A 24,912-nucleotide genomic window follows, 5' to 3' on the forward strand; every position below is an offset into this window, starting at 1 on the left:
TGGGGGATGGGACAAGGTGGGTTGTGTGAAAAGGGAAAAAGAGTTTTAAAAAAATACATAAAGTGAGTTGGGAAAGGAAGTAGATGGGGAAAAAAACTATTTTATTGGGAAATACATGTATCAGGCGCGTGTATTTCACCACCAAACACAGATGTGGTAGTGCCATTTCAGGTTGATACTTATTCCATTTAAAAATCGTTTAGGGGGTAATAGGACCCCCCCTCCCCGGCAAAGATAAAGTGTGTAGTTGGAAATCTGACTATAGGTCAAGGGGGTACTTATGCATTTTTCCAAGAGTATAGCATTAGAACTCTAGTTAATCATATTTTACTAACTCTATATATTTCAGGATGTTCTCTTTTACAGGCATGCACAAACGCTGAAGTTAAACAAGAGTTGAGAGCAAAATAACAAGGTATTTTGCAAGCAATTCCTGTGTGCTTCAAGTGTGCGAACATGAAGCTACATGAACCACATAGAAGAATTAGTTCCAAGTGTTTGTCTTTTATTCTAGTTTCATTGTAGTAGGGCTTTTGAGTCGTACGTTTCAGCTTTCTCTAGAAGCATTTGTACTAGGTACTCTAAGTGTATTGTTCAAGTTAGAGTTAATTTGAATTGTCGCAACAACTTGAGGCTTGTTGCCACAAAGGGTTAGAGGTAATCCTTAGGTTTACAAGAGTTTTGTAAACGTTGTTTTTGGCTCAGTGATTTAGTGAAGTGTCGGGAAAAAGGTGTTTTTCACTTAAAAACACTTGTGTTCTTTACTTTTTGCATTTATTATTCCGCAACTGTAGTGTAGAAAAATATAGAAGAACCATGTCCTTTTATAATCTGTGCATGCAAAAAATTGGACACCACACAAATCACTCTCTCTCCTCTCGTGTGCTATTGACGTACAAAACATGAGAATTAAATAGACAAAAAGACGTTGATAAGTAAGCTGCGGATAATTTAGCTTTCCTTCTTTTCTGCTATCTTTCACGAATGCTACTACAACTACAAACTTGATGGATGTGGTGAAAGAAATCTACCTATATATGTGAGATAAATAATTTCCACGAATGAGTAAAAGAGATAACAGTGTATACTAATGCATCTTCTTTTTTGTGCAGTCGATAAGTTCAAGACAAGATATTTCGTTATTCTAAACTCCGTAATAAGAAGACAAAAGACGGTGATAAGTAAACTGTGGATAATTTAGGTTTTCCTTGTTTTCTGTTACCTTTCACGAAGGCTACTATAACTATAAATTTGATGGATGCTAAAAGAAGGCTAACAGAAAACTTGTCTTCTTTTTGATCAAATTTTTGTTAGCCTTCTTTTAGCCTTGTCTCTTCTTTTAGCATCCATCAAATTATTGATCAACATATACTTGTCTCACTTAAATTTGATGGTAGCCTAATTATGTGCTTCACCCATCTCTCAGTTTCATCAGTACCCTTGAGAACATACAAACGGACCTTGACATCGCCTTCAAAAAATTTTTGATCTAGAACTGGAATTTGTCCCTTTATTTCTGCTATTTTTGGTGGAAGTATTGATGTCAATGCCTGATCAGGCAATGCGATCCTTCTCATTAACTTTTCATTTCCAACACTGAATGCATCTATATTATATGGCATTCCAATTAGTCGATTTACAAAATAAAAGACTCCGCCAATACAAACAAAATTGCTTCCAGGAAAAGATTTAGCGCAATCAAAAATCTCTCTCCACGATTTGTCCACTCCGATGGTGAAAATCCAGTATCTCGCTTCATAATCCCTAACGTGTGCCTTGAATACTTTAGGTTTCTTGGTGATGGGATCAAAACCAATGGAGCAACAAATCATAGAACCGTAAGGTTTCTCCTTAGGTTGTTGACAAGGAAGAAAGATATGTTCTTTTATAAAAGGATTGCAAATAGCAACAACTCCATCAAATTTCCATAGACAAACTAGGCCATTGGTGGATGCTAGAGAGTGAAGCTTACCGAAACATGACAGATTCAGGTACTGAATGACATCTTTCCGAATCATCAAAGATGAACAACTTGCATGAAATTGAGCCAAGGAACCATTTTGATGTGCTTCAATGAATAATAAAGGTTCTGATATAAGGGAGCAAAAGGATTTCGAAACGCACTTAAAACGTATTAAAGACTTAATGGGAAGACTTTTCAGAATTTCAAAGACAATGTCGAGCTGAATGCATGACTTACCAGCGGCGGCAATCTTCTTTTTCTCCATGTGAAAAGTGATAGTAGTATAAAGGTGTATTGTATACTATTTAGGTTACTACCTTTATATTGGCCGAAGGTGTGTTGTATACTTGTTTACCCGAAAAACGGATAGAGTTAAATTTGTGCGTAGTTCTAAGGATACGTGATATAGCTTAATACAAACCATAAAAATAAAAATATCAAATATGGATTGCAAAGAGTGCAAAGTAAACAAGGTTGTAAAGAAGATAATATTTAGGACTGAACAGGTTGAATCAATTTATGAAGCTTAAAAGAACAACTCTTCTCTATAGGAGAATGTGGTGCTTGGATTACACTGTGAGCAAAAACTTGTGCCTTACAGAAATAATAATCATCCCCTTTATAGTGGAGGGATCTTACTTTAAATATAATTAAAAATACATAGTGGGAGACCCATGATAAATCAGTTTTTCCATAATTCCTATTAGGATTCTCTCCTCTAGTGGGATTGCAACGGCTCTTGTCTATGAGCTCGATATTGACTCGAGTTTTCGGTCTTGACTCGAGCTCTCGATCTTGACTTGAGCTCGATTCTGACTCGGATCCTTGCGTTGATTTGGGGTCAGTGTTGGTCGGTCTCTAAATCATAAGCTCGATAACTTTACTTTGCATAATAGTTCGATTTGGATTCGAGCTTGATAATGATATCGAGCTCGACATTGATCGGTCTCTCGGGCTCGAAACTTGTTTGTACCATCTTCAGAACCTATCTCGAAGTCTTACTCCGATCCATTACATTTTGACCTCGATCAATCGTACAAAAGCCGAAATTAATTTTGACCGTATACAGATAGTCCCCTCATTTCTCGGGAAGGATGTGGTGAGAAATGATATGATTTTCCAATGGCTCGATCAGATTATAAGTTGACGTTTACATTGGGCCCAACCATGACGCACGTGATAACTGTCCCGTCGATTTAGTATTTGAAGGCAATTAATGCATGTCAGACGGTGGCCGGCCACCGCTGATACTGAACCGCCATTGCTTTAATCTATAAATAGCCCTTCTTTTTATCATTTACCACTTTTACATCTTCAATCTCCCAAATTTCCCAAGTTCTTTTTCGTATTCTCCGAGTTTATTCGCAAATATGTGATTCTTCTTTGCAAAATTCTTCTTCTAAACCACCAAATCTTTGTCACCTTCTTTAAATCCAAAATGGTGAAGACATCAAAAATCGTCCCCCAAAAAGAAAAAGCTTCTTCTTCCCAATCCGCCGCCGATAAAACACCGGTGGATCCACGACTTGAGGAGTGCGTTCCGTCGGAGTGTGTTCTTACCTCTGATTTCAAACTCGATAAAGGTTCACCGGATCCTGACCGATGTGAGACCGTATCGAGATATATTTGTTCAATAACCCAGGAGCATATCGAGCGGATAAAAAAAGATTGTAACTGGGAGAACAAAGAAGTGGTAGTGTCGTCTCTCGAAGAGGACATTACTACTCACGTGGGAGGGTTTTTAAGCGTGTATACTTACCCTTTCACGTTAGGTCCCCTAGACCCCATTATCATAGATTTTTGTCGTAAATACCTAATAACCCTAGGCCGAATATGTCCTTCCTTTTGGCGGATCATTATTTTGATCCGATATTTTGTGAGTAAAATCGAGGGGATGCCTTTCACCCTCGATCATCTTGTTCGATTATACCGTCCACGCCTTTTTCGATGAGGGTTAATAAAACTCCAATGTCGGGCAACCAAGACTCTGTTCTTGAGTATAGACGGGGATAAGGATCGAGGCTGGATGGGTAGATTCGTTCAAGTAAGGACTTCGGACCCGATTCCGACCGAAAAGATGCATTTTCCCGAGGAGTGGAATATGAAGCGTAAGTGTAATTCTGCTGTTATCTCCGACTATTTTATCCTTTCATTTTCTTCACTAATATTCCCCTTTTTGTGATGTAGTGGTTCCCTGGATGCCCGGCATAGTGCCCGATCTCAAGAACTGAGTACGTGATCTGGTTTCGACCTCCTCCTACGCCGAGCATTCATGGCACGAGAATCATGTTCTCGGTCCCGAACCGAGCTGCGCAGATATGAGGCTAAGCTTCAACGGGTTACGGAGGAGAGGAACTCCCTAAAACTCTTCTTAGGCCAAAGGGGGGAGAAGAAATAAAAGACCTCCGAGCTGAGTTGGCCAAGGCTCACCAAGATCAGATCGATCGGTACGAGCAGGTAATAATACTTTTAAAAGCCTATGGGCTCGATACCGGAATGATGGCTAATTATTCGGTCTCACAGCTGCAGCAGAAAATTGAGATGATCGAAAAACTCTGTGAAGAAGTCGATGTGATAAAAGCGGAGTCTTTGAAGTGGAAAGAAGGAATGGACCGCTTTGCTGCAGAGAAAGAAACTGCTCGAGCCCAATTGTCATCGGCCAAAAACCAACTTCAAAAAATGAAGGAGAAAGGCTCGATCCAAGCAAGAAGAATAGAGGAGCTCGAGGCTCGGTTGGCCTCTGAACTTGCCAAGGCCGAATCTGATGCTGAAAAGGCAAAGGACGATGCGGATGCACTCGTGACCGTCTATCAAGACGATGCTGAAGCTGCCTAGGTCCAAGCAAGAGAGGCAGTCGAGACCGCCGATACTCGAGCACATTGGGTCGCTGAACTTGCTAAGTGCCGATCTCGGAGGGAGATCCTCGAATAGATCCATGCTCGAGGTTTCGACCTCATTGAAGAAATTAAAAGGGCCAAAGAACTCAAAGCCGATGTTGAAGCCTTGGTTTTCGATGACGATGATGATGATAATGATGATGATGATGATGATAGGAGTAAGAGCGGGTTCGAGAACGGGGGGAGCCCGATAGAGAAGATACCGCTCCTGGGATAACCAAGAACTTAGTCCTTAATTTTCATGTTGTAATCAATCATCTAAAAAATCTTGTACATATAAAAATATCCCTTTTTGCCGACTCGCTTCTATTCTGTTTCCTGTCTTGTGAAGATTTTATTCACGCCTTATGAATATTTTCACAAGGATTTAGGCAACTTGATCAAATTTGGACTTCATAGCCTTTATAACCGAGTGAGCGCTTACTCAAACTTGAAATAAGGTAGCTCATAGGCTTAGTGGCCGAGATGAGTGATTGTTTGAACATATGCTTACTCCAACTTGTAGTGATGTAGCCCTTAGGATTATTAATTGAGTGAATGATTCAAACTCGAAGTAATATAGCTCGTAGGCGTAATGGTCGAGTGAGTGCTTGCTCGAACTCGAAATAAAAGTAGCCCGTAGGCTTAGTAGTCGAGTGAATGATTTGAACTCGAAGTAATGTAGCCCGTAGGCGTAATGATCGAGTGAGTGCTTGCTCGAAATCGTAATAATAGTAGCCCGTAGGCTTAGTGATCGAGTTTATCTTAATTCTGATTGCATAATAAGAGTGATTGTTTGAACATATGCTTACTCCAACTTGTAGTGATGTAGCCCTTAGGATTATTAATTGAGTGAATGATTCAAACTCGAAGTAATATAGCTCGTAGGCGTAATGGTCGAGTGAGTGCTTGCTCGAACTCGAAATAAAAGTAGCCCGTGGGCTTAGTGGTCGAGTGAATGATTCGAACTCGAATTAATGTAGCCTATAGGCGTAATAGTCGAGTGAGTGCTTGCTCGAACTCGAAATAAAAGTAGCACGTGGGCTTAGTAGTCAAGTGAATGATTCGAACTCGAAGTAATATACCCCGTAGGCGTAATGGTCGAGTGAGTGCTTGCTCGAACTCGAAATAAAAGTAGCCCATAGGCTTAGTAGTCGAGTGAATGATTCGAACTCGAAGTAATGTAGCCCGTAGGCGTTATGGTCGAGTGAGTGCTTGCTCGAACTCGAAATAAAAGTAGCCCGTAGGCTTGGTGGTCGAGTGAGTGATTCAAACTCGAAGTAATGTAGCCTGTAGGCATAATGGTCGAGTGAGTGCTTGCTCGAACTTGAAATAAAAGTAGTCTGTAGGCTTAGTAGTCAAGTGAATGATTCGAACTCGAAGTAATGTAGCCCGTAGGCATAATGGTCGAGTGAGTGCTTGCTCGAACTCGAAATAAAAGTAGCCCGTAGGCTTGGTGGTTGAGTGAATGATTCGAACTCGAAGTAATGTAGCCTGTAGGCGTAATAGTCGAGTGAGTGCTTGCTCGAACTCAATTCTGTTTGCATAATAAATCTCGAAATAGAAGGATTTTTCTTGGATATAAGATGTCGGTACAGAAGAGAACTATTCTTTGCAAGTCGTTATACATGTGTTCATGTTTTGCGTCAGGGCTCGGGCCAACTACATGAGCATAGTTCGTTTTGACCATTTGGCTCTTACAATATTTCCTATTAGAATCCTATTGTTACGAAATAACTTTCTTGCATTAGAATTGGATATATTTGAGGGCTAATGCCCCCCCCCCCAGTATTCGGGGTCGATTGTAAAGAGGCCTCGGATACTGTCGAATTGTTTCTAAGTTTAGCACGATAACTGATTGCCTCATTAAAAACCTTGCCGAAAAAACCATTTGGGATAAAACCGGTCTAAGGAAAAAAGAGTGCAACGCGTGCTTTCAGACCTAGGGCTTCGTATTGAAGAATCCATCCTAGCTCTTGATCGGACTCCTTCAGGGGTTAGTTTTGAAATATAAATAAACATGTGAGGGTCGTACCTTAGCAGTAGTATCGTTTTAGGTGTGACACATTCCAATTGCTTAATAGTTGTTTGCCGTTTATAATGCCGAGCTTGTATGATCCTTTTCCGATGTTTTCGAGAACCCGATACGGTCCTTCCCAGTTCGGTCCTAGTTTTCCTTCGTTTGGATTTCGGGTACTGAGGGTGACTTTCCTTAGCACTAAGTCCCCGAGTTTAAAATGGTGAAGCTTGGTTCTTCGATTATAGTATCTTTCAATTCGCTGCTTTTGGGCGGCCAATTGGACGAGAGCGGCCTCTTGTTTTTCATCCGATAATTCGAGGCTAGTGTTTATAGCCTCGTTATTTGACACTTCTGTTGTATACTGAAACCTGGCACTGGATTCCCCGACTTCGACTGGAATCAAGGCTTCAGATCCATATACTAAGGAGAACAGGGTTGCCCTTGTACTTAGATTTTGATGTTGTTCGATATGCCCAAAGAACTTCTGGTAGGATTTCTCTCCATTTTCCCTTAGCGTCGTTCAGCCTCTTCTTTAGGTTTTGAATGATAGTTTTGTTTGTTGATTCTGCCTATCTATTCCCACTGGGGTGAAATGGTGTTGATAATATCCTCTTTATTTTGTGGTCTTCGAGGAATTTCGTCACTTTGCTGCCGACAAACTGTTTCCCATTGCCGCACACTATTTCGGCGGGTATCCCGAATCGATATACGATATGATCCCAGATAAAGTCTATAACCTCTTTCTCTCTTACTTTCACGAACTCCTGTGCTTCAACCCATTTAGAGAAATAATCAGTCATAAATAAAATAAACTTAGCTTTACCTGAGGCCGATGGTAGAGGGCCGACGATATCCATTCCCTATTTCATGAATGGCCATGGGGATAGGACTGAGTGAAGTTGCTCTCCAGGCTGATGGATTATTGGTGCAAACCTTTGACATTTGTCACATTTTCGAACAAACTCCTTTGCATCTTTGCCCATATCGATCCAATAATATCATGCCTTGATTATTTTTCGGACTAATGAATCGGCTCTGGAGTGATTTCCGCAGGCGCCTTTCGTGCACCTCACGAAGGATGTAATCGGTGTCTCCTGGACCTAAGCATACTGCCAATGGTCTATCTAATGTCCTTCGGTATAATGTTCCATCTGCAGTTAATGTGAATCGAGCAGCTTTGGTTCGTAGGGCCCTCGAATATTTAGGGTCCAATGGGAGCTTTCCATTCTTTAAGTATTCAATATACTTATTCCTCCAATCCTAGATTAAGCTTGTAGAATTTATCTCGGCATGACCTTCTTCGATTACGGATCTCGAGAGTTGAACGATAGTCCCCGAGCTTATCTTGCTTTCCTCGATCGATGATCCCAAATTTGCGAGTGCATCGGCCTCACTGTTTTGCTCTCGTGGAATATGCTGTAAAGTCCATTCTTTGAAATGGTGTAAAGTGACCTGCAGTTTGTCCAAATACCTTTGCATTCTATCCTCTCGAACTTCGAAGGTTTTGTTTACTTGATTTACCACCAGCAAAGAGTCACACTTGGCTTCAATGACTTCTGCTCCCCAAGCTTTTAGCTAGATCGAGACCTGCAATCATGGCCTCATACTCGGCCTCGTTGTTAGTCAACCTGGTAGTTTTGATAGATTGCCTAATAATGCTACCCGTGGGTGGTTTTAAAACGATGCCTAGCCCGAACCCCTTCACGTTTGAATCCCCATCCGTAAAAAGGGTCCATCCCCCGATGACGTGCCCGATTTCAATACGAGTTCTTTTTCGACTTCGGGTACGAGGGTCGACGTGAAATCGGTCACGAAGTCTGCTAAAATTTAAGACTTGATGGCCATATAGGTTTGATACTCGATATCGTACCCACTGAGTTCGACTGCCCATTTAGCTAATCAGCCTGATAGTTTGGGCTTGTGCAGAATATTACGAAGCGGGTAAGTGGTTAATACGCATATGGGGTGACATTGAAAGTACGATCTTAACTTTCTAGAGGCGCTTATCAGTGCAAGTGCATATTTTTTTAGGTGCGGATATCTAGTTTTTGCTTCTCCTAAGGTTCGACTTATATAATAAATGAGAAATTGCGTACCTTGCTCTTCTCGAACTAGGACACCGCTTACCGCTATTTCTGATACTGCCAAGTACAAGCAAAGTTTTTCGTCCGTTTTTGGAGTATGAAGTAGTGGTGGGCTCGAAAGATATCATTTTAATTCCTCTAATGCCTGCTGGCATTTTGGGGTCCAAGCGAAATCGTCCTTCTTTTTGAGTAGAGAGAAAAATTTGTGACTTCGATCTGACGATCTCGAAATGAATCGGCCTAAGGCTGCATTCTTCCCCGTTAGCCTCTGTACGGCTTTCACGGTGTCCACGATGGTGATGTCTTTGATGGCCTTGATTTTATCGGGGTTAAACTCGATCTCCCGATTTGACACCATGAAGCCGAGGAACTTGCCCGAACCAACCCCGAAAGCACATTTCTCGGGGTTAAGCTTCATGTTATATTTCCTTAAAATCTCAAATGTTTCTTGCAAATGGATCAAATGGTCCTCTGCGCGCAGGGACTTAACTAGCATGTCATCAATTTAAACTTTCATTGATTTACCTATTTGTTCCTCGAACATTTTATTTACTAGGCGTTGGAAAGTAGCTCCTGCATTTTTTAGCCTGAAGGGCATCACATTATAACAATATGTTCCATAATTGGTGACAAATAAAGTATTTTTCTGGTCTTCTGGGTTCATCTGGATTTGATTATACCCGGAATAGGCATCGAAAAAAGTAAGGATCTCGTGGCCGGCTGTGGCATCGATCATGCGATCGATGTTAGGAAGCGGAAAGGAATCTTTGGGGCATGCTTTGTTAAAATCCTTATAATCCACATACATTCTAAGTTTGTTCCTTTTTTTAGGCACTACAACTACATTGGCTAACCATTCGGGATATTTCACCTCCTGAATGGACCCTATCTTGAGAAGTTTGGTTACCTCGTCCTTTATGAATGTATGCTTTACCTCGGACAGGGGTCTTCTCCTTTGCTTCACCGGTCTAAACCTAGGGTCCAAGCTTAGCTGATGCGTCGTTATGTCCGGTGGGATCCCTGTTATGTCTTAATGGGACCAAGCAAAGCAATCAATGTTATCGATAAGAAATTGAATAAGTTTTTTCCTGAGTTCGGGGGTCAACCCCGTTCCGAGGTATACCTTCTGTTCGGGCCAGTGTTCGATTAGTGTGACTTGCTCCAATTCCTCGATTGTTTATTTGCTAGCGTCAAAATCATCGGGAATTATGAAGGATCGAGGGATCCTTTGATCATCATCTTCTTCGATCTTCTAATTAACTGGTCGGGTTAAAGTCGATGTCTGTGATTGCTATTTGGTATCTCATTCCCCTTTTGAGCCCGATCCCTTTACTGACAAAGGCGAGGATATTGGATTCGCTTCCTCGACGGCAAATATTTCTATTGCGGCCGGTTTTTCTCCGTACACTGTTTTGTCTCCTCTAGATATTGGGAATTTAAGGACCTGGTGCAGGGTCGAAGGTACAACTCTCATGTTGTGGATCAATGGCCTTCCAAAAAGGGCGTTGTACCTCATATCACCTTCGATTACGTGGAACTTCATTTCCTGGATGGTCCCGACCACGTTTGTTGGTAGAACTATCTCGCCTTTGGTGGTTTCACATGCCATATTGAATCTGTTTAGAACCAGGGTTGTAGGTACGACCTGGTCCTATAGACCGAGCTGTGCTACGACCTTCAATCTAATGATGTTGGCCGAGCTACCTGGATCAATTAACATACGCTTAACTTTAGTTTTATTCATAAGTACGGATATTACCAGTGCATCGTTATGAGGTTGTATGACTCATTTTGCATCTTCATCATTGAAGGACAAAGTTCCTATGGGTGTGTAATCCTGAGTTCGAGACCACTTTTCTCTCACAATCGATGTCTTAGTGTGTTTAAGCACTGGCCCCTGAGGGGTATCAGTGCCACTGATGATCATGTGAATGACGTGCTGGGGTTCTTCTTGTTCGTTTTGCTTGCCGAAATACGTGTTTTTAAAATGGTTCTTCGCCCTATCGCTTAAAAATTCTCGAAGGTGACATTTGTTGAATAACCGGGCTACCTCCTCTCTTAGTTGCCTGCAATCTTCCGTTCTGTGGCCATGGGTGCCATGATATTCACACATTTGATTGGGATTCCTCTGGGAAGGATCGGTCTGCATGGTTCGAGACCATTTAGTGTTTTTGATGCGTCCGATAGCCGACACAATGGCAGATGCATCGATGCTGAAGTTGTACTCCGATAACCGAGGCGCTTCCTTGGATCCGGTAGGCCTTTCGAACCTACCTCTGTTCATCAACCCCCGGGATCCTTGACCTCGATCACTTCTTTTGTTATTTTGTCTGGGGTTATGTCTCGATTCACCGATTATGTGATTTCCGTTATACGGTCGGTATCGATCACTGATCGGACGCTGTTCTCGATTAATATCCCTTCGAGCAGCGGGTTCCGACCCCAACTGATCATCTTCGACCTTAATTTTTGATTAGTACCGATTGTGCACGTCGGCCTACGTGATGGCTCGGTATTCGATCAAGTTATGCTTCAACCTCCGCGAAGCCGTCGAACTTCGTTCGTTCAAACCTTGAGTGAAAGCCTGAATAGCCCAACCGTCTGTGACTGGTGGCAGATCCATTCGTTTCATTTGAAAATGAGATATGAACTTCCTCATCATCTCGTTATCCTTTTGTCTTACCTTGAAGAGGTCTGATTTTCTTGTTGCGACTTTTATGGCACTGGCATGTGCTTTAACAAAAGAATCTGCTAACATGGCGAATGAGTCGATGGTATTTGGTGGTAGGTTGTGATACCAAATCATTGCTCCCTTCGAGAGGGTCTATCCGAATTTTTTTAACAACACAGATTCGATTTCATCGTCTTCTAAATAATCTCCCTTGATGGCACACGTATAAGAAGTGACATGCTCGTTGGGGTCGGTTGTTCCATTATATTTGGGAATTTAGGGGATACAGAATTGTTTGGGGATTTGTTTTGGGGCCGCGCTCGAGGGAAAAGGTTTTTGCACGATTTTTTTGGAATCCAACCCTTTTATTATTGGTGGAGCTCGACCCTGGAATTATATGTTTCTACTTTTTTATCGTTGGCTTCGACTCACTTTGTGAGATCCTCGAGTAATTTAGCAATTTCGGGTGTAGTCCCTGATTCTTGCTCATTTGACCTTACTATGGCTGGCTCCGTTCTGTGGGCGATTTCTCGAGGTGGATTGGGCTCCGGCCTGCTCTGTAGCTGGGTTTGGCTCTGCAACTGAGCTATTGTTGCATGTTGAGCTTGCAACATTTCGAAAATCATACGCAAGCTGACGTTGTTTTCCTCGACGTTATAGGCATCTCGAGTTGCAGACCGAATGCCACCATGAATGTTATTTTCGGGTTCAGAATATAGGTTCGCCTCAATGGCCACATGTGAATTAATATCTATCGGCACTTCGATTTGAGCTTCAACGGCGTTGACAGGTGGTCTTTCGGTACTGAGTGTCAAGTTATTGTTCTCATCTTGAAGACCGGCTTCGTTGTCGATAGGTGAGCCCATTTGATTGGTAGTTAGTCGATGCTAATCCGAAATCCAAGATATTTTCGGAAACACGTGCAAAACACAACTGTGTGTTTTTGCAAATTCGTATCAAATAACCACTATTATCCTTAGCCCCACGGTGGGCGCCAAACTGTTTACCCGAAAAACGGATAGAGTTAAATTTGTACGTAGTTCTAAAGATATGTGATATAACTTAATACAAACCGTAAAAATAAAAATATCAAATATGGATTGCAAAAAGTGCAAAGTAAACAAGATTGTAAAGAAGATGATTTTTAGGACTGAACAGGTTGAATCAATTTATGAAACTTAAAAGAACAACTCTTTACTATAGGAGAATATGATGCTTGAATTACAATGTAAGCAAAAATTTCGTCCTTACAGAAATAATAACCATTCCCTTTATAGTAGAGGGATCTTATATTAGATATAATTAAAAATACATAGTGGGAGACCCATGATAAATCAGTTGTTCCATAATTCCTGCCAGGATTGTCTCCTCTAGTGGGATTGCAACGGCTCTTATCTATGAGCTCGATATTGACTCGAGTTTTCGGTCTTGACTTGAGCTCTATTCTGACTCGGATCCTTGCGTTGATTTGGGGTTAGTGTTGGTCGGTCTCTGAATCATAAGCTCGGTAACTTTACTTTGCATCATAGTTCGATTTGGATTCAAGCTTGATAATGATATCGAGCTCGACATTGATCGGTCTCTCGGGCTCGAAGCTTGTTTGTACCATCTTCGGAACCCATCTCGAAGTCTTACTCCGATCCATTACGTTTTGACCTCGATCAATCGTACGAAGGCCGAAATCTATTTCGACCGTATACAATACTGTATAGGTTACTACTTCTGTATTGCTGGCGGCCAATAGGCTATGCGTAGGGTTCAATATCTATTGGGAACATATGTAAATATGGAAAGTATGGAAATTGTATCTTTGTATTCTAGGGTACAGAATATATCACGAATATAACTTACCAAGAATACAATTACAATTTCCATATTTGCCATATTTCCTTCCAATAATTTATCAATATAATTAGGCAATATACGTTGTTATACAAACGGAAAATGCCCATGACTTTTTTAAATGCTCATAGTACAATTATTTTTCTATTTTTTTAATATTGGAATGTTGATATTGATAGTTCCTAACGATGTCATATAACAATACTGATAGATATCTACTTCGTTATTGATAATTTATATACTACTTATCTTTAGATGGTGGATGAATTTATAACTACTTCTACTACTACTACTAAATTAATGATTAATGATTTTAGAACTACTAGTATTAATGTACTTACGTTGTGCGTATTCCTATATCAATTATTGAATATTAAATTTTAAAAATAAACATAAACATTATTTAAAATATATTTGAATCGTAAAATAATATTTAAATGATATAATTTTCTAAAAATAATTAATATTAATCATATTACTGAGCTTAGCAAAAGAAGAAACTTTATGTGACAGAAGTTTTTGAATACCTTATTGTAATTTTAGAAACCTAGGTGGACTTGTATTCTACCATTTGATGTCGGAAAGAAGAGGAAATTGTTCAAAGTATCTTCTTCTTTTTTTTTTGATAAGCACAAAGTTGCAAAAAATGTTTCCCACAGCAAAAGTAGACAATTTTCTTCATACTTAGTTTTGAAGGAATGGTGGTTAAATTGAAATTCTGAAATATTAGTTTAGTCCTAAATACTAAAGTACCTTTTTATATTTAGACACGAAAATCTAGAAGACTCAAAGTGGTGTATTTGAAATAAACATCAAAATTCGCATCACATAAGAAGTTAAAAACAAATAAAAGAGAATAAAAAAATTAGATTAATTGTAATTACAAATTTACCAATATAGATACAATTACGAAATGGTTAAAGTTGATCAACATATTATTGATAGATAAATATAGATATAGATAAATATACTTTGGAGCCTAAATTCTCCTTTTGCTTAGCTTTAATTGATTTTAATTATCTAATAATGGCAATGTAGACAATAAAATTTGCGTCAAGAAAATAATCGAGTCCGAAAAATATTGCAACAATCATAATATTTGATTTCAAATAATTTGAGTGTACAATCTCTATGAATCCTCCGATTCTTCTTTTCAATAGTAAATAAATTTAAGGGCATTTGAGCTTGATCTTGAACATGTAGTTATTGCCACAAATGATGATCTTGAATTCAACTAGCACGAACTTTGATTTGAACTCGTACTCCTTGAATCTTGATTTGTTCTTCGTTCTTGAGCTTGAACTTGATTTCTTGAAGCTTGAAACTTGTAGAGAAATTTACGGCGTTTGATTCACGGGCTTTCTCTTGCTTCTTGTTATAACTTTTGGTGTCTTTTCTGGATTACGAAGACCCCTATTTATAGTTGTAGGAAGGAAGAGTTATGACAAGAACAAACTCTTTCCGAGCAATCAAATTGAAGTGTGACAAGGCCGCATTTGATTGGCCAGAACATGTCACTCTTACACGTGGTGCGCTTTCATTGGCCTTTTAATGTGACTTGGCATGCCTTGTCAGTTTGACAAGTGACATGATCCTATTGGCTCTTCCGTTTGACTTGGCGTGCCACGTCATTTCACGTATGGCGCCAAACCGGGCCTCTATAAAGATGATATCTTGAGACTAATTAAATGAGCTCATTATTTGTAGCTCAATTAAGTGGGCTAGCCCAATAGATTCAAACTTAATTATTTAATCCATATATATTATATTTATATAATTAATCTAATTATATTACCCCAATAAGTTTATTTGAACTAATATATATTGAATTTAAAATATAGTCCAAATTATTTTATAGATATAAGGGAATAAAATTTATATGCCTACAGGCAACACACATCAATCAACTATGTTAATTTGAATACCTTCCAGTATTGAATATAAAAATTCCCGCGTAACTGAGCTTGAAAACCTATTTTTCTTGACAAGAAGTCGTAGCTAATGTTTAGCTTTAAAATTCATTCTAATATTTCGTAAAACTAATTATAGCTATGTAAAATATGAGACAAAGACAAAAAGGTCTCCTAAACCTAAAAAAGAAAGGAAAAGTGCTCGATCAATAAGAATTGTTTATAGAAATAATGCGATTTTCTTGTGTCATTAATATTGAAATACATTTTCTATTATATTACATAGTTTAAACAAGAAAAAATTTAATATACAAGATTTAGTTCATTTCGAAATCTCAAATATTAGGAACCGTTCTCTGCATCAAATGGAACATACCTATTTTCTCCACTCCATATAGATGCACTAGCAAAAATCATTACCACCCCTCATCCTGTGCATAAAAATAACTATTGTATTGGTTTGTCTTTGTATCTCTGGCAATTCAATATCAAAGTCCACTGCACTAACATTATGTCTACTGACTAATTGAGCATTATCTCTATATAACATGTTTTCCCAATATTCTATTTGGCATTATCATGTTAATTCAGTCACAAAGGCTAGGCTAAAATTCATGAAATATCACATTAAGGTTTAAAATCTTTTAATAATTTGAGGAATTTAAATTCTTGGAAGTGGTAAAAATTGTATATAACGGATTGTGTCAAAACAACTTGGAAAGAAACAAAAAATATATCTACAATATATTACAAGCATGAACCTCTTTAACTAAAAGTCAAATTACGAAATTACCCTTATTTATGAAAATTTATACGTAATTACCCTTCACTTAATTTTCTTTTTTTAAAAAACAAAAAACCCTACACGTGCCTCTCTCAACATCGCACCTCTCTTCGGCAACGACGTTTCTAATCATCTTCTCCACTCCAACAGTTGCATTGGTTCATTTGGTTCTCTTTAAAAAGTCAAAATCCCATGACAACTTTCTCTCAATCTTTGTTTTTCTCAATAAAAGCAACAGGTGTGGAATCTGAACTCTATTTCACCAAATTCTTATCTTTTTCAATCAGTCTTTTCCTAATCTCCTTCTTTATCAGATTTTTGGCGCTATTACTATTCCATCTTCTCATCAGTGGCGGAACCACATGCACCAAAGGGGTGTCAACCGACACTCTTTCGTCGGAAAATTATACTGTATAGTTTGGTAATATTTTTAAAAATATATATATATACTATATAATAACACCCCTTAACTTTTTGGTAAATTTGTTTCTTTATATTTTGACTCTATTTAATGAAAATGCTAGCTCCGCCACTAGTTCCCAACCCTAAATCCTAGCCCATATTTATCTCTAGCAAAGTCAAGTTGTAACTTTCTTGGTTTTCGTTTATTTTATTAAAATTTTACCTTAATTGGTTTCTGAATCGTTGTTTATTGATATATTCTCTGAAATTGTTAGAATTTGGAGATGACTTTTAAAGTGTCAATTTTCACGGCTTGATTAGAGTTTACTTGAAATTGCATTTTTTCTGCCTTACTTTTTTAAGTGTCTCTGTAGCCTTTGTTTACTGTTATTGCTTAAATATGTAAATATAAATACTTCATACACTCCATAATCCCATCTTTTAATCATGATTTAAATGGTTAGCATGGTAAACTGAATCATGAAAACACAGTTTATGGTCTAACGGAAAAGAAGACAAAAAAACTATATAAGGAAAGGAGGAAAGACATTGAGGAATAGTCAATAGTAATAGGTTTTAGACTAATGAAAGTTGCAAAAAATACTAGAGCATTCTGTCATGAATATCCTTACTTTTGGTCTGTGTCCGAAGGAAATCCTGCACCTTAGTTCCTACACTATCTTTGTACAATGTATCACTATTAAGTTATTTTGCAACGGTTATATCAGTAGTATTTATCTCAATTTTCCCTATACTCTTGGCTGTGATGTATGTAAAAATGCATATACATTAAAATATTAACTTAATGTTATGGAGAATCTCTATGCGACCATGTTATCAGGGGCGTATGTAGCCCTATAATACGGGGTTCAATTGAACCCATAACTTTCGACACGGAGTACAAATGTATATGCAAAAAAGCACTAAAATCGTAATAAATTATAGATATGAACTCATAACTTTAACAATATAATGAGTTTATTAGTAAGAACCTTAAATGTTGAACCCATAGAGTTTCAATCCTGGATCCACCTCTGCATGTTATGCAGAAAATTTGTTCCCTTTAAATTAAAGCATAACAACGACAAAACAAGTGTTGACGATGGTTTGTTTGACAATGTATGGAAATACTTGTGAAATTTTATCCTTATAAGAAAATTTACTGCCTATAACTTTGAATCTGTTTGTAAATCATTTTTACACACCCGTGTTTGCAAGTATCTTAGTTAAATTTAATACTTCTATAAAACTACTATTAAATTACTCTTTTGTTTTATAAATCTTCTCATCCATGCTTCACAAAAAGTGTCTGAATCAAAGTATGTTATATTCTTGCTTAGTTCTACCCACTTCTATATGTGTAGATATAACTTTTGTCAAGAAGCTTAATTAATTCAATAAGCTATTTTTAATTAAAGGCGTCACACTTCTGTTGTATGCTCATGGTATTATAATAGTCCTCTTCTTAATATTTTGCAAACTGGAAGTTAGATTTAGGCACCTATTGTATAACTCAAGCTATTTTGAGTTCACTTGATATTTTTCCTAAACAATACTTTATATCGCTCCCTCCAATATTAATAAGTTTAGTACTCCTTTAACTGGTGCCCAGGATTGTTCGCTCAAACAATTGGTAATACTTCATTTTTTTGTTATTAGAGTTATTCCAATATTTTCACTAAATTAATCAAAGCTACTGTCATCATAAATTATTCCTGTTTTACCCTTCTTTTTAATATTTTGCAAGCAGGCAGTTAGATTAAGGGACCTATTGTCTACTCAAGCTATATTGAACCCACTTGATGTTTTCCTAAATAATAGTTTACATCGCTTGCTCCAATATTAATTAGTTTAGTACTCTTCTAACGAGTCTCCAAGATTGCTCGCTCAAACATTTGGTAATACTTCACTTCTTAATTACTACAGTTATTCCAATGTATTCACTACATTATAAAAGCTACCAACAACACAAATTGTTCTTACTTTTACAAATATTTTAAGCTATTGTCTATTTGAAATGACAAAACAAAACATAATAGAAACTACAAAACCTATTACTATTATATTATTTTCCTTCAACAATCTAACCATCTCAGGTTCAGAGCAAATGGCAACTAAAACAGAATTAACAAAACAATATGTATTAACAAGGTACCAAAATATTCATCCGATTAGATTATGAAAGTCTTAGTAATCCGAATGAGTACAGTAATACCATACAAAACCCCAAGGCACAAAGGTATTTTTAGAATTCTTATATTTGTTGATGAAGAGGTAATACCATTTTACTTTATACTACTAATTTATATATTTTTTTAGACATAAAATATTGGTTACATCTTTAATAGGGGACAAAAATCCAAGTAACACTTCAATAAGCATGTAGAAAAGTGGAAGGACTTCTTTAAACCAAAGAAGAGCTCTACTAATAATTAATACTTTTTAGTTGATCTATAATCAATTTTCTACTTGCTAAGATGGCCCATTCTGTTATGAACGACACATAAATGACATTTTAATGTAGTGATGGAAATACTTATCTTATCAAGCATTCCTCTACTTTACCATCATTGTTGTGTTTGACAACTATTTGTTCCGAAGAATTATCAAATTAACCTTTACTGTTTGCTCTTCTCCATTACTAACACGAAGTAAGAAATTACTGAAATTTGGATCTTCTCTTGCTCTCACATTCGTTATAAAATGTATTTTTTCATTAAATGCCACAAATATGATTTTACTAAACTTGCATTAACCGTCTCTGCTCTTGTAGATTTTGGAACAGCGGGAAATACTTGTTGGGATTCCTATTTTAGTAAGTAGAAATGAATTTGTAGATCACTTAAATAAAATGTTGATAGTCAAATTTTCGGTGAAAGCAACACATTTATTAGTTTTGATTTTGTAGAAGATGAAACCAACAACTCATGTCAAGAAGAATACCTGAAAACTTTAACACCAAATAGTCTTCCTCCACATAGATACATCGTCAAACCCATTATATTATTGAAGTTTCTCTTATTTTCTTTCTCTCTCTCTCTCTCTCTCTCTCTCTCTCTCTCTCTGTATATCGTCAAACCCATAATGTCATTTAAGTTTCTCTTATTCTCTTTCTCTATCTATATATAAGTATGTATATACTTCTATGTTTAAAAGTATTAATAAAATTTCAAATGTTTATATTTCCTTGAATAGGTTAGTTCCGAAAGAAAATGCACCATAATGCTACTTAGAAATTCGGACCTTCAAATGGCTTGTGCAATGATACAAGGATGATCTGAAGAGAATTGGATGACAACGAAATTACAATGGGTCAATCTACTAAGGAGCATGTGTTTATTTCAAGAATTCTACTTATTCTCCCCCCCCCCCCACCCCCGAAAATGAAGGATATCCTTTCAAATTCGTGCACAAATAATTCCCTATACTCTTATATTTTGCAATGACAATAAATAAAGCTCAAGGTCAGATAATATTCAATGTTGGATTATTTCTACCATAACATGTTTTCTCACATGGACAACTTTACATTGTATTTTTAAGAGGGATATCAATGTCGACACGAGTCTTGGTTATAACATACCAAGTAAAACGGATGGAAGGAACATATACGAGGAATATCGTCTATAAGGAAGTATTAGGTGGGATACACTTAATTATAATTTTTTAACCTTAAATTCATAAAATAAGTATGCAAATCACATGTATCTAATTACACTTTTATTGTTTATCTTTGTAGGTTCGAACGAATAATTCAATTGACGACGTCCCCCAATGACCACTCACAAAAATTTATACCATATTCTTTCATGTAGTACTTAATAAAAACTTTATTTTAATAATTTTAATATTATTTTACAATAACGTGTACTGATTAACGAACTCGATACACACGTGCAACGCACGTACCGAGAAACTAGTAAATTGAAATGAAGGGAGTAAAAGAAACAATAAAAATCAGTACTAACTTAATTGGTGGAACTTCATATTTAATCTAAAAGAAGAATTCCCATTCTGGGCTCAGGATTTGCAGAAGCAGAATGCGATGATATGTTTTTGTTTGTGCTAAAAGTTTTTCGTTCTTTCAATTTCGTACTCAGCCAAATTACTGCTATATAATGTGAAACAAATGGAGGAATTAAGAAGGCGAAAATCGATGGATAATTATGTATATATATTCCTTGGAAGACTAAAAATCTTTTAAAACGGTGACATAAAATATCATACTAATGCATCTGTTGAAGACAAGATCCACTCAAGAAAAAATTATCATTTATATTTCTTAATACATTTTGAATCATAGAGAGGTCTAGCTAGGCTCCTGAACCATCCAACCGTATAGTAGTTATTTCAGGGACCAAATATTCTCCACAAGATTTAGCAAAACACCAATCCAACTCATACGTCGTACTCGTTCACAAATTCCATGTATATCAACTTTTCTCCAATCTTTCTTTGCAATGTCGTATAAGAACATGTGCAAAATCGTACTACTGTGTGGAATCAATACAATCTCTCCCTTAGAGTTGGTGTTAAATAAAGGCAAATATTTTGTGTTTATTAACTATAATGGTAGCGCAATTATATGTTTCACCCATGTCTTAGTTTTACCAGTACCATTGAGAACATGCAAACTAACGTAGCCATCGCCTCTAATATTTTTGAGATCTAGAAGTGCAACTTGTCCCTTCATTTCCACTATCTTTGAATTTTTTGCCAATATCCCATCAGGTAACAAGATCATTCTAATCAACTTTTCTTCTTCAACACTGAATGCAGCTATATTGTAAGGCTTTGAAAGCCTATTTACACAATAAATGACTCCGCCGATATAAACAAAATTGTATATAGGGAAAATGTTGGCGCAGTCAGGAATCTCCCTCCATATTTTGTCCACCCCGATAGTGTAAATCCAGTATCTCACTTCACATGAATTTCGACCCCCTAGTATCCAGTGTGCCTTGATTACTTTATATTTTTTGGTGGTGGGATCAAATCCCAGGGAGCAACAACCGATTAAAGGTTGTTGACAATTAGGAAGAAAGATATGTTCTCGTGTAAAAGGATTAAGAACAGCAACATCTCCATAAAAGTTCCATAGACAAACTAAGCCATTGGTCGATACCAGAGAGTGAAGCTTACTGAAACATGACTGATTCAAGTACTGAATGACACCTTCGCAAGCAGTCAAAGATGAGCAACTTACATGAAATTGAGCAGAGGAAAACTTTTGATATGCTTCAATAAATAAGGGTTCTGAGGGAGCAAAAGGATTTCGAAACGCACCTAAACCAAAGACTTGGCAGAAACCTCTTTTAGAATTTCAAAGATAATCTCGTGAGGAATACATAAATTACCAATGGCAACAATCTTCTTTTTCTCCATGTATACTTGGTTTTGGAAGGCGATCAAGGTATTATATATATATATGTGAAAAGTGATAGTATAATTAAGGTGTTTGAGTTGGAGTCAGGGTTTGTATATTTGTTTTTTGCTGGCGGCCAACAAGCTATGTACGTAGGGTTCAATATCTATTGGAAAAAGATTGTGAAGACGGAAAATACGGAAATTGTACTATCACTTTTATGTCCTATCACAAATATAACCTACCAAGAATACAGGTACACTTCTACGAAAACTACTCTCCTCTATATAACATGCATGTTTTCCGAATGGTCTATTTGGCAGTATCGTGTTAATTCAGTCATAAAGACAAGGCAAAAATTCTTGAAATATCACATTAAAGTTTTACAAAACTTTTAATAGTTTATGGAATTTAAATTCTTGATAGTGGTAAAAATTGCATAAAATGGATTGTGTCAGACAATTTGGCATATCTATAGGGTAAAATAAGATCTGACACGTGATCATCTAAAGGAAGGATACGTGGAACCCAAAATTGAGATAGTCACCGAACGCAGCTATTCCGCTTGTCACCGGAAAGAATAACGATCATAAAGGTGTATTAAATGCTCTGTGCCCGTGTCACGACCCGAAATTCCAACCTTCGGACCGTGATGGAGCCTAACATTTCACTTGCTAGGCAAGCCAACGTTAGAATAATATTATCTATTTTTAAAATAATATTTAAATTTATTAATAATCAAAGAACAAATGCGTAAGTAAAGTCTGAAATGTAGTGAATAATCCATAAAAATAACGGTGTCTAAATAACATCCCATAATTTGTGTCACAAGTGCACGAGCTTCTAGAATAATACAAATAAAGGTCTGAATAAAATAAAGCTGTCTGGAAATAAACACACAGCTAAAGTAAAATAGACGGGGACTTCAGAACTGCGGACGCCATGCAGTTATACCTCAAGTCTCCTCCGAGTAGTTGAAATCCGAGCAAGTCTATGGCACGTCGCTGGGACCAACTCCGAAATCTGCACAAGAAGTGTAGAGTGTAGTATCAATACAACCGACCCCATGTACTGGTAAGTGTTGAGCCTAACCTCGACAAAGTAGTGACGAGGCTAAGGCGGGTCACTTACATTACCTGTACGCAATATTAGTAACAACAACAATAATAGAAATAAATCAGGTAACTCATTTATAATAATTGAAGCCAACTCAGCAGTCATAACCAATTATCATTTTCATCAATTCTGTTGCAGCGTGCAACCCGTTCTCACAATATATTCACATTCAATTATGTTGCAGCGTGCAACCCGCTCTCACAATATATTCACATTCAGTTCTGTTGCGGCATGCAACCCGCTCCTCCAATATATTCATTTTAATCAAGTCTGTTGCGGCGTGCAACTCGATCCCCCAATATATATATATAATAAGTATGTTGCGGCGTGCAACCCGATCCTCCAATATGGACTTTTAATAAGTTTGTTGCGGCGTGCAACCCGATCCTCCAATATATTCATTATAATCAATCATGTTGCGGCGTGTAACCCGCTCCTCTAACATATTCATTTACCAATTCTTATAGAAGAAATTTCTTCAATAAATGCAACAATTAATATAAAATTATAAGACAAAAAATATATAATAATTATGATTTAATTATGAAACAAACAAAGGCAAATAGCAAATTATTATGGAAATTAAAGAGAAAATATGCAGTTTAATATTTAATATGCTAAATGTCAAATAACAATTAGGGCACATAATTCAAATAGCATGTAACAATTAATACAGAAATTCAAAAATTAATATTTGATAAAGCATAGGAGAGAAACAATTATTATAATAATTAATTCATGATTTAAAACAATTTATGATTTTTCCAATAAGCAGGCAAACAATTGATTTGACGACGTATAGACACTCTGTGATGACCCAAAATGTCATCTTTAAATTTAATAATTAATTTTGTATTCTAAGACCTCGAAAAGTACTATTTATCATTCCTCGACTTGCGTGCGCAGCCCGTAAAATTTTTCGAAAAGTTTTCAGGTGAAAAATGAATTAAAATGTGAATTAGAGCTTTAAAACTCAACTGAGTTGACTTTGGTCAATATTTTTAACAAACGGAATTGGATCAGTATTTTGACAGTTCTGGTAGGTCCGTATCGTGATTTGGGACTTAGGCGTATGCCCGGAATCAAATTCCGAGGTCCCTAGCCCGAGATATGGAATTTTGATGAAAAATTAAAAGTTTAAGTTCAAATAGTGATCGGATATCAAATTATGTGCAAACGACCCCGGAATAGAATTTTGATAATTCTAACAGCTCCGTATTATATTTTGGACTTAGGAGCATGATCGGAATTTTATTTGGAAGTCCGTAGTGGAATTAAGCTTGAAATGCCAAACGTTGAATTTTTGGGAAGTTTGATCGGGGGGTTGACTTTTTGATATCGAGGTCGGAATCCGATTCTGGAAATTGAAATAGGTCTGTTATGTCATTTATGACTTGTGTGCAAAACTTGAAGTCATTCTGAATTGATTTGATGTGTTTCGGTACAAGATATAGAATTTGAAAGTTCAAAGTTCATAGATTTTGATTTGAGGTGCGATTCATCGTTTTGATGTTGTTTGATATGGTTTGAAGCCTTGACTAAGTTCGTATTGTATTTTGGGACATGTTGGAATAATTGGTTAAGGTCCCGAGGGTCTCGGGTGGATTTCGAAAGGTAAACGGAATGGATTTCGGACAAAGAGGGTTGCTGGAAATTTGCAGAAATTTCGCCAGAAATTTGTAGAAATTTTGCCAGAAATTTCTGGTGCGTGGAGCCAACTTTGAAAGCTTATATATCGCAATTCTTAAGGAATCGGAAACCTTACAAAACATGAAAGTTGTAGTCGTTTAATTCTAGTTTCTATAAAGTTAAATCATTCATTATTTGGACATTTGTACAGAAAGTTATGATGGATTGAATGAAGGCTGATAGAGCAGTT

The 24,912-nt window shown here is 37.1% G+C and overlaps 2 protein-coding genes across 2 annotated transcripts; both read right to left on the bottom strand.

Moving 5' to 3' along the window:
* Window positions 1-1,361: 1,361 nt before the first annotated feature.
* On the bottom strand, window positions 1,362-2,228 carry LOC142175315 (putative F-box protein At1g52490). Its single transcript, XM_075241900.1, has one exon. It carries the CDS (start codon window positions 2,226-2,228, stop codon window positions 1,362-1,364), a length of 867 nt encoding a protein of 288 aa, XP_075098001.1.
* An 18,888-nt stretch (window positions 2,229-21,116) lies between these two features.
* LOC107815143 (putative F-box protein At1g32420) lies at window positions 21,117-21,937 on the bottom strand. Its single transcript, XM_016640695.1, has 2 exons — window positions 21,910-21,937; window positions 21,117-21,727 (listed from the first exon to the last, which is right to left on the bottom strand). Exons 1-2 carry the CDS (start codon window positions 21,935-21,937, stop codon window positions 21,117-21,119), a joined length of 639 nt encoding a protein of 212 aa, XP_016496181.1.
* Window positions 21,938-24,912: the final 2,975 nt, after the last annotated feature.

Source organism: Nicotiana tabacum, chromosome 21 (assembly GCF_000715075.1).
Source record: "Nicotiana tabacum cultivar K326 chromosome 21, ASM71507v2, whole genome shotgun sequence".
In the NCBI taxonomy this organism is placed as follows: domain Eukaryota; kingdom Viridiplantae; phylum Streptophyta; class Magnoliopsida; order Solanales; family Solanaceae; genus Nicotiana; species Nicotiana tabacum.

Coding starts and splice junctions, on each gene's coding strand:
- LOC142175315 (XM_075241900.1), bottom strand. CDS start 2,228: ATGGAGAAAAAGAAGATTGCCGCCGCTGGTAAGTCATGCATTCAGCTC.
- LOC107815143 (XM_016640695.1), bottom strand. CDS start 21,937: ATGGAGAAAAAGAAGATTGTTGCCATTG. Junction 21,728..21,909: donor AAAGAAGATTGTTGCCATTG/GTAATTTATGTA, acceptor CTGCTTGCGAAG/GTGTCATTCAGTACTTGAAT.